This window comes from Merops nubicus, unplaced genomic scaffold, assembly GCF_000691845.1.
Source record: "Merops nubicus isolate BGI_N331 unplaced genomic scaffold, ASM69184v1 scaffold4622, whole genome shotgun sequence".
NCBI lineage: Eukaryota > Metazoa > Chordata > Aves > Coraciiformes > Meropidae > Merops > Merops nubicus.
In genome coordinates this window covers 41,204-51,440 of record NW_008595481.1, presented here as the reverse complement: position 1 = coordinate 51,440, position 10,237 = coordinate 41,204, and the positions used below count along the sequence as shown (strand labels likewise).

Genomic DNA, 10,237 nt, shown 5'->3' with positions numbered 1-10,237 from the left:
GGAATGCCTTCAAGGGGTGTTTGGTAGCAGGATTTCTGGTGGTCAGGGCAGAGCTTCACGTGAGCACACGCCTGACCCTTCCCATTCTGTTTTTGCAGAGGACTTAGTGTTGGCTTGATGGTTGGACTTGATCTTGGAGGTCTCTTCCAACCTAAAGGATTCTGTGATTCTATCTCACAGAAGGTCCATAGAAAACAGAGGTCATCAATGCAGCCAGCACAGAGCTTTCTAGGTGTAGTCAGTAGGATAAAGAACAACTGTCTCTTCAGCCTCTCCTTGCAAGCCTAGGGGACTGCATTAGGGGAGCAAGATTAGGGACAGGACATGGTATCTGCTGACTCTGGTCCACACCATGGTCCATAAGACAACCTAGAAGGATTCTTGTGATGTAGGCAGGTTGCAAGTGTGGTGTGGATTATCTGAGATACTTTTCAGGCATTTGAGAAAGGCCAGGGCTGGGAAGAGACTAACAAGGGTAAAAGTAACTGTAGCCCAGTGTTTGATCTTGTCCAGCATACAATGTCACTCTTGAAATACAGAAATACAAAGTTAGCTATATTTGCAATTTATAAATGTAAAAAGTCACAGTAATAAGAGAATTTGAATGCTTGGCTTCAGAGTGATGGATTAGCCTGTGTCCTTCCTAGCAGCCCCTGTCACCCAAGTTGTGAAAGGATGTTATGGAGGTGTGTGACATTGAGAGATAAACATTTCAGGTTACTCTTAGCTGAGTTCTGCCCTGTGTTACACCAGGGAAACTCTCTGAGATGAAGGTAAAATCTCTGTTTCCAACACTTTCCCAGTGTGCCATTTTGTAGCAGTTCTTGTTATAGCTTTTTCTAGTAAAAAGTTTATTCCAGTTGGGGTTGCTTAGAGGTGGTCAAATTACAAGCAGAAAAATACAAAACCTTTGTCAACAATTATTCCCCTTTTTTTCCCATAGAACTATTCCTGTTGACAGTTTCCCAGGCAGCCCTAGGGATGCACTTTTCTTCTCTTTTATATTTCATTTCATCTAAATTGTGAGCTAGGATTTAAGTGCCAAATATCTTCAGCTGATAAAAGAGGAGTTTGAAATATCTTCTCTCTAGAGGCCTGTGGCTGAGTCTAGCAGCACCTGGAGATCTCTGTCTACAGCCCCCCAGGAAGCCACCCTCAGCAGAGGGGTAACACTGGAGCAACACGTTGTGCACCCCAGCACCTGGTCCCACTGCCACCCCCAGAGGTGTGTGAACACTGGGTGGGGGTTCTGCAGCTGGAGCACTGCTGTGGTGGGGAGGATCACTCTGACCAAGTTAGGGATCTGTTGTGGAGGTGTCTGTATGTGAGCAGGTCACCCCAGGCTCCCCTTGCAGCCAGCTGAGGGAAGCAGCACTCGTGGAGCACAGTTCATAGAATCACAGACTGTCTGGGCTGAAGGGACCTCCAAAGCTCATCTAGTCCAACCCCCCACCACAAGCAGGGACATCTCCAACTAGATCAAGCTGCTCAGAGCTTCATCCAGCCTGGTCTGGAATGTCCCCAGGGATGGGGCCTCCACCACCTCTCTGGGCAACCTATTCCAGGGATCTGTCACCCTCACACTGAAGAACTTTTCCCTCATGTCTACCCTCAATCTTCCCTGGTCCAGCTCAAAGCCATTGCCCCTCGTGCTGTCCCTCCAAACCCTTGTGCACAGTCCCTCCCCTGCTCTCCTGTAGCCCCTCTCAGGCACTGGGAGGTTCCTCTCACCCCCAGACAGGAGTGTCTGACCAGTGCCCACCTCTGCCCACTGGGGTTCCTGACTCAGATGCTGACATAAAGGAGATGAATCCGACCTCATTTGCTTAACATAAAGCTGTAAATGCAAGAAATAATTTGCCACATGCTCATTTTAAGAGGAAATTACATATGGGGGCACATCTTATATAAAGGAATTTATTTTAAGAGTGTGCTTTTAAACAGAGTATATATGTGCATCCTACTGCAAGGGAATGATTTTGAGCAGAATTAGGATTTTTGATTTATTTCTTAAATGAGTGGATGCAATCATAAGGCAGTTCATGCTCTGCTTAAATTAGATTCCATTGCTGCATTTCTTCTACTATTTATCTACTAAATAAAAAATAAATGAACAATCTGGTATAAAAATCTGATTTTCTAAGTGAACCTCTGATTGCTCAGAAAGAGTCACTGCATTCTGGATGAAGGAAATTAATTCACGGGGAGTTACCTTATGCCAGTCACTAAGTATCCAACTCAATAATATAAAAAATTAGAAAGGAAGGTGAAATAAGGAAATTTTAAAACTGTAGAGAGAAGATTTTATTAACTAATGTGCTCCTGTTGTGCATATATTACCCTCTAGCATTTTTTAATGTATCTTCTAATTATGTAATCAATGAAGATGCTGATGTTTACCAATGAAAGGATTTTTTTCCTGCTAATACAGAGCCATGAATTAACTCTTCCAGGCCCACAGACCTCGACAGCTCCCTGGAATTACAGTGTGTGAAAAGGAGGTTTTCAGTGTGTCCTTTTAATTGGGTTGAATCTGTGTGGCAGAAGGGTGGCACGTTCATGAACCAACTGTGCCTGGGAAAACAAAGCAAGGGGAGGGGGGGTGAAATTTCCTAGAGATCCTATAGTAAAGCAACACAGACGTGGACTGGAGAGAGATCAAAGCAAGAAAAAGAGAGGATGTTTTGGTGCAACTGAGTTCCCTCATGCATCTCAGTGAAGCATCTTTGCTCCCTTCTGCACAGCTTTTCACAGGTCCCACTGTACCTCCTCAGAGGAGCTCCTGGGTATCATTGCTCCCAACTGTGCTGCTCCTGTCTTGACCTAGATTGAATGCAGTAATTTACTGTAAATGGCACTTAAGTGTTGGGGGATAAATTATGTGTGATGATACAGATAATGATGTCTACGAGGGGAACAGAGGAGTGTTCAGCTGTAGTCATTCTCTACTCTCCATCAGCCACATCCCTGGTGTCACAGACGGGTGCCAGCCACAGGGTGACCTGGCTGGGCAGGCAGGTGGAAATTGGATGCTGACAGTGCCAGGAGCCATTACAGGTTATTTTATTGACTACTCTAATTATAATAAACGTTCTGTTCCAGGGATGAGTTCTTGGCTCTGTTGGATTGGTAACAGCCAGCCCCCATGCGTTTCAGCAGGCTGAAGATCTCATCCAAGCCTTTTGGAGAGGATTATCCTAGTGTTTTCTTGCAATGGAGAGGCTCTGCATGAGCCTTGTTTACATTTGGCTTTTCTCAGGCCCATATTCAGCCAACTTCACTCTTCAGAGACACTTGGTACTTACCTAATTCATGTATATAGAATCACAGAGTGTCTGGGCTGGAAGGGACCTCCAGAGGTCATCTAGTCCAACCCCCCACAATAAGCAGGGACATCTCTAACTTTGAAAAATTGACGTTATGATGCTCTTGCTTTGCAAATTTTTCAGGGATCTTGGGTGAACATACCTATGCACCTGTGGAGACCAAATCCTCTTGCTGAGTTGTTTCAGTTAACATGGTAAGGCTCAGACAGTGTAAGGTCTGTTCCTCCCAGGACCTGGGCCCAGAGCAGGTCACTGCTACTGGCTGTACTGTAGGCTCCTTGCCTCTTAGGGAACTGATTGCTGATTGAGAATAAAGCCCAAATTGTCACTTAACAATTAACATTTCACTATTCTTTGTGCATAGAAGGCAGAGCCTTACGAGCCATGTCCCACATTTTTGTGTGCTGTAGCACAGGTGGTTTGGTTTAGCACTTTCCAGTTTTTAAGTGTCTTTGGATTATCACTATGCTCCTTCTCCCCACCATAACTGTGTATGTTCTCTATAGAAAGGTTTATCTACCTTCTCAAATATGTATCAAGAAATGTAACCAACAAGGACTAGATGGGTGGTTTAAAATTATTTGTTGGAAAATGAAAAGTTTTATGGAATAAAATCCTGGGGGAAAAAAATGAGACTGAATTGCACAGAAGTGGTTCCACAGGAATAGGCTCTGTTGCAATAATATTTTCCTGCAGTTCAGCCTAAATGGGACTTAAAAAGAAATGTGTCCTCGTAATCCTGATGAAGCCAGAAGTGTAATGGATGCTGCACTAAGAGTTTTCTGAGGAAGCTGAGAGCACTGTCAGAGGAAAGAAGATTACCTGGGGAGGGAGTGCACAAAGTCTAGACACCAGTTTTGGTGAGCTTTCTGCAGAGAAATGTGACTTCAGTTCCATGAGTGGAACACTAAAAGCTGTAAGGCAGGTGTTTGTCTGGAGTCCTTTAAAAAGAAAATATGTAAAACAAACCACAGACAAATAATACAAATACAGACACATCATCTGCTCAAAGCAGCTCCTTGTAATTAATCAGCTCTTTGAGGAGGAATTGTTCAGCCTCGTCATTGTTCATTAATTAAGAATGTGATGTTAGTGAGTTTTGTTGACAAATTGTGGCTGAGCCCAAGCTGCAAGGCTGAGCTTTGAGCTGAGCAGATGAGCACGGGCACGTTTCGCTCCCTGGGTGGGTCTGGCAGCACAGAGGTCTCCTCACTCTGGCTCTGAGGCCGTTCCGTGTCGCTGAGCAGCCTGAGGGAGACGTGGAAACGAGGAGTCAGGCCACAGGCAAGGGTGCCGTGGGGCTTTTTCTGCTATGAAAATAAGCAGAAGACGCAGAAAAGTCTTGAAGGAAGATTTATGTAGCTTCCCATGGCAGTATTGGTTTCCTACATCTGACAGAACAAAAGAACCCCAAAGTTGCCCAAGACGATGCATTGCAAGCAGGATTTCGAGCGATTTGCACGTGGCGCGGAGCAGAAACGTGTCCTGGGCAGGACGTTTGTGCCTGCAGTTGACAGCCTGTGCTCTGTTGCAGATGATAGCAAGTTCTCAGAGGCCATCACGGTGCTGCTGAGCTGGATCGAGCGGGGGGAGGTGAACCGGCGCTCCGCAAACCAGTTCTACTCCATGGTGCAGTCGGCCAACAGCCACGTGCGCCGGCTCATGAACGAGAAGGCTGCTCACGAGCAGGAGATGGAGCAGGCCAAGGAGAGCTTCAAAAACGCCTTAACGGGGATCCTCACTCAATGTAAGTAGCTCCTTCTTGTCCCGTGGCGTGGTGGTGATGGTGGTGGTGGTGGTAGTGGTTGTGTGGTCGGTTTGTTTGTTTGGGGGTAAGTAGTTGCAATGCGGTCATATCCTACTTCATATCCTATCCCATACTCTATGGCAATTTGGAGGAACAAGGACCATTCCTAAGAGCTTATTTCTCAAGGTGAGCAAAGTTTTGGTAGTTTTTTTATTACTCTAGCAGAATGTCCACTGTTGCATGGGCATGGTGCTTCAGGAGCAGAGCAGCCAGAAGCCTCCCTGCTCTGGACAAAGATCATGCTTCTCTGGAGAGAAGGGATATTCAGCCTTTGTGTTGGAGACAGTTAACTAGGCCAGCTACAGAACAGAGGACAATGAGGTTATATTTTTAGCCTGGGTTTAGGTGAAAGAAAGTAGGATTCAGCAGCTTTTAGGGTTATATTCCCAACGTCCAGGCCACCCCCACCGTAGAAGAACATGCTGTACTGCTGCTGGCATTGGGGCTGCTCAGCTAGTGCAATGCCAGGATTAATTTGGCAGATAAACTGCCTTAAATATTTAGTGCTGGCAGCTATTTCCTTAGTACAGAAATATAATCAATGAAGTTACCTTAATGAGGTTCCCTCATAAAACAGTAATTGGGATACTTGCTGAGGAAAGGAGAGGAGAGGTGAGGAGAGGAGAAAATATGCAAAGAAAGCAAGCTCATTTCATTGTTGCTGGTTATTAACATGTCTACCCGTGGCTGCTCAAGCAAGAGGGTTCATGATACTCCTAAGGGTGGAGCCTGAAGCCAGCTTGCATATGCAAGTTAAAAATTAAGAAGACAGTTTCCCAGTTGGAGGACAATGCAGTTGTTACATTGCATTTCCAAATCACATCTTTACATTTAAAATAAAAGCCCTAAGGCTTTTCTCCAGTTTTCATCTGGTCCCTCAGTGGTTGTCCTTCAGAAGTTAGGGCTGAAGGCAGAAGCTTGGGTGGACTTACCTGGGTTAGGAGAGCAAACCCTGGATGTTCCTTGCAGCATCTCAGAAGACCAATTCACTCCAAGGCACATCTCCTTATAATAAGGGGGCTCCAGGAAAGCTGGGGAGGGACTTTTTAGGCTGTGGGGCAGTGGCAGGACTGGGGGGAATGGGGCAGAGCTGGCAGTGGGGAGATTCAGACTGGCCGTGAGGAAGAAGTTCTTCCCCAGGAGAGTGGGGAGAGCCTGGGATGGGTTGCCCAGGGAGGGGGTTGAGGCCCCATCCCTGGGGGTCTTGAAGGCCAGGCTGGAGGAGGCTCTGGGCAGCCTGATCTAGTGGGAGGTGTCCCTGCTCATGGCAGGGGGGTTGGAACTGGGGGATCCTTGGGGTCCCTTCCAGCCCTGACAGATTCTGATTCTGTTTGAGCAGAGGACTCAGGAGTGTTGGCTTGATGGTTGGACTGGATGATCTTGGAGCTCTCTTCCAACCTAAAGGATTCTAGGATTCTATAATTTAAGAGCTTAGATGACTGAACTTAGAAAGAAAGATTCTGGGCCAAAGGCATTTGATTTCTGAGGAGATATGTTCAGTGAATAAATTTTCAAGAGCAGCTAATTCCCTTGGTAATTTGCTGGGCAATGTCATCTTCCACCTCTGCATCTCCAGGGCAGTGTGAGGAGCAGGGACAGGCACCACCCCTGGCTGTGCTGCTCAGTCCCCACCAGGGCCCCTGTGGTTCTGAGCACAGCAGCCACCCCCAGCACTCAGAACCTCCTCCTCCAGCTGCATTACAAACCCCACCCCTTGTCAGCAGGGTGAACTTTAGTTAAATCAGTCTAAATTAGCCCGTTTGTCACCAACTGCTGTAGAACATCTGTCACTTGGAACTAGAGATCCCTGTAGTTTCAGGTGAAACTTGCAGTTTGGGCTGTCTGGTTTGTTCCTGTGACGTCCTGAATGCTGAGTTTAAAAAACCAGAAGCAGGTCTGGCTGGAAGCCTGAGTTTGAGAGTGCCACAGTCACACCATGCCTGCAAGAGGAGACTTTCTGACAGATCAGACCTAGGAGGGCAAGGTCAGCAAAACAAAAAAACACAGGCTCAGGGAAAGGTGTTACACTCTGTGGATTTTATAAGAGCAAATTTTACGAGCTTTCCAGATGCTCCACACTGGTTATTTTATAAACATCATAAACATTGGCCATTATTAGCATTAATGTTTCTTATTAAAATTCTCTGCAAACTCACTGCAAACAGATGGATGATGGTTTTGCTTCACACTTGTGTGTGCCTAAGACTGCTAAAGATGGAGACTGTGAAATGAGCTTCCCTTTTTCAAGAATTTTCCTCTATTTGAATTAGTCCAAGGAATGTTTTCCATGCGTCCTGTTCCATTATTTTCCCACTGCCCTGTATAACCAGTTACAGCATGTCACTTGATTTATGAAAAGGAACTTGAAATTACTAGATGCCCAAACGAGGTGTGTGTGGTCTATTAAATTCTGCAGTGTAAAAAAACCACTTCTGCTGTTCTGCAGTAGGGATCCAAAAGTCTGGTGTAATGCTGCAGCTATGTGGCCACTCCACGTAAATATTAGAGGAGTTTGGAAACACTGTGTGGCATTGCTCTGCCTGAACTAGGTGAGGTGTCCAACTCCAGGCTGACCATTCCGGGTGCTCCTGGTGCATCTCCAAGGCCTGAGGCACCAGACCAAGCCCTGGTGCTCTCCAGTGGGATGAGTCATCCCTTGGAGATGCCCACAGAGGATTCACAGGGCAGAATCAGAACCAGATGTCCAAAGATTTCAATGCCTGGTTCAGAGAAGATTAATCCCACTTACTGAGTGTATTCTTGATACAGAAGGATGTAGTGTAAGGGGAGAACTTGGAATTAGATAAAACACCAGCACTGTAGCACTGACTGACCTGGGGAGTGAAGAGGAAATACATTAAGAAAATGGGCTTCAGGTGCACTCACCTGGAACTCACAGACTGTCTCTGTGGGTCTGAGCATAAAATGCTTCCTTATTAATGAGGATTAGTGTGGCCAGAACATTTCAGCTTATGGCCCAGCTACTAAAGGAGTACAGGTATTGAAATCCCTTGTACAAGTTTATGCCTAGAGGCATTCAGAAGATTACCAAGCGGATTACCCCTAAAAAATTGGGTCAGCTGTTCAGGATGTGTATTAATTACCTGACCAAGATACTTGTGTCAGGATAATCTGTGAAATAAAGTGTATTACTGCTGTCACACCACCCATTTACAGCCCCCAGTTCAAGTTCTACAGGGAGTCTTAGCCTCATTATTATACTTCTTCAGCTGGTTAAGGGATAAAGAGAGAAAAACGTGCACTTCCTTCTTTTTTACTAAATCCCTTTGTTTTTCTAGATTTGAATCTGTGCTTAAAGCATGGATTGTTTTGCAAGATTCTGGAAAAATTAGTTCAGTCCTTGTGGTTTGTTTTCTAAGTTCTTCCACTTTGCCTCCACACGTGACACTGCTCCTTGACTTCCCATCCATCTCTGTTTCATGTCCTCACAAACTGTCTTTTCAGCTAAGGCTCATAGCTGTTTATCCTCCTGTTTAAGAAAATGGAAGCCTTAGAGATATCCACACTGTGCTGATACTTGAGACTGCACCAGAGCTGCAGTTTTCTCCTCTGACTTTCCCCTTCACACACTGTGAACTTTGTCTGCCTCTCACTGAGGTTTCAGATGATGCAGTGCAGTCTCCCTTGACAGCACAAAGAGCAAGGTAAGGCGATAGTCAAACATTAACTGATATCTCAAGAGTCAGATACTCAAGGGCGTGGAACTGTCCCAGTATGCAGGTAGAGAGGTGCCCAGTGTGATGAAGGGAAGTGCCCCACAGCTGGATACTGAGCAGCTTATGACATTTCTTTGGTCAGTTGTGTCAGTTTTACTAATGGATGACTCTTCAAGGGACTCGGGCAGCAGGTCCCCATCAGGGGCTGTGAATCAGTCTCTCATGTGCTGTAGGGGAACACTGGGAGGATGTTTTTTAATCTGCTGGTCAGATTACTTTGTCACACAGTGACCTTCACTTTCATGCCCTTTCTGATGTTCAGAGAATTTTGGTGCCTAGTGATCAGGATGGTATTTTTGAAAGACATGTGTAAAAACCCTGAATGCCAGTGGAGGAACTGAACTTCAGCCTCCTTCCTTCCAAGAGTTCTCTACATGGTGAGGTCTGCTGCTCTGAAAGGTGGTTGAATCTATGATTCTGTGATTTGCTGGCATTGGGGACAAGAAATGTGCTGCAGGTTCTCACCCTGCCTTGGCAAGGAGGAGTTGGCTCACTGACTCTCAGTAAGCAACTCTTGACAACAGAACATAGACCCACAGCATCACTCAGACATGTTTAAAAGTTGCCATCCTGAATTTCCTTCCCAGCAGCACAGCTCTGCTGTTGGCACTGACCAGTCCAGTGGCAATCCTGATGTTTCCAGGGGACATTGTGAACAAGCTACATGCTGACACCTCTTTTATTTTCCATTTCAGCTCCTAAATCTCATGCCATCATAACAAGCAGTAAAAGCAAAACTGTTCCAGAGGTTAGTGCAGTTTGTAAGTGACAGGACCCAATCCTCAGCAGCACTGCTGGAGTATCTGCACGTTGTAAAATAGATTTTTCCACTAAGAATAAAATGTAGGAGTCTCTTTCTCAGTGAGGTTCTAACTGTGACCAGGGACTAAAGCCTTGTAGGTTTGGGCCACTGTGAAGTTTTAAAGTCCAGATATTCATATCTGTGGATAAAAGTGGCATCCTGTAGGTGCTCCTCCCACCTTGCTCTCAAGAGGAACTGATTTGCACTCCACAGCTCCACGTACAGGGGACCTGTCACTGCTCTCTGCTGCCAGCAAGCTTGCTTGCTCCCCTCAGCATTTCCATTGCATGAGGAGGTGCACATCAAAGTAAAACCAAAGAGATACTCACCTTTCAAGAGGTCCTGAAACCAAGAAAATCTGAAATTTAAGATATTATGCAGTTTACCTACTTAGCTTTTTGCTAAGCATCCTTAGCCCTTTTCTTTGTAACAGAGGACATGAGGCTGGGTAACCTCTGAGCTGGTTCAGTAGGGCTGTTCAGTAAGAAGAACCAAAGTTTTGGGGAGAAGACTGTGTCATATCCCCCTCCTTGGGAAGAGCAGGATTGTCTCCTTGACCCACCTC

The 10,237-nt window shown here is 45.8% G+C and overlaps 1 protein-coding gene across 1 annotated transcript in view; it reads left to right on the top strand.

The window, feature by feature from the left end:
- Positions 1 to 10,237, top strand: part of ENOX1 (ecto-NOX disulfide-thiol exchanger 1) — a gene marked incomplete at its 3' end in the record, with an annotated part of 86,211 nt that overhangs the window by 47,338 nt on the left and 28,636 nt on the right. The window contains exon 5 of the mRNA XM_008936051.1: positions 4,861 to 5,073. Within this exon, the coding sequence (XP_008934299.1) occupies positions 4,861 to 5,073 (213 nt within the window). The remainder of the gene's footprint in view (positions 1 to 4,860; positions 5,074 to 10,237) is intronic.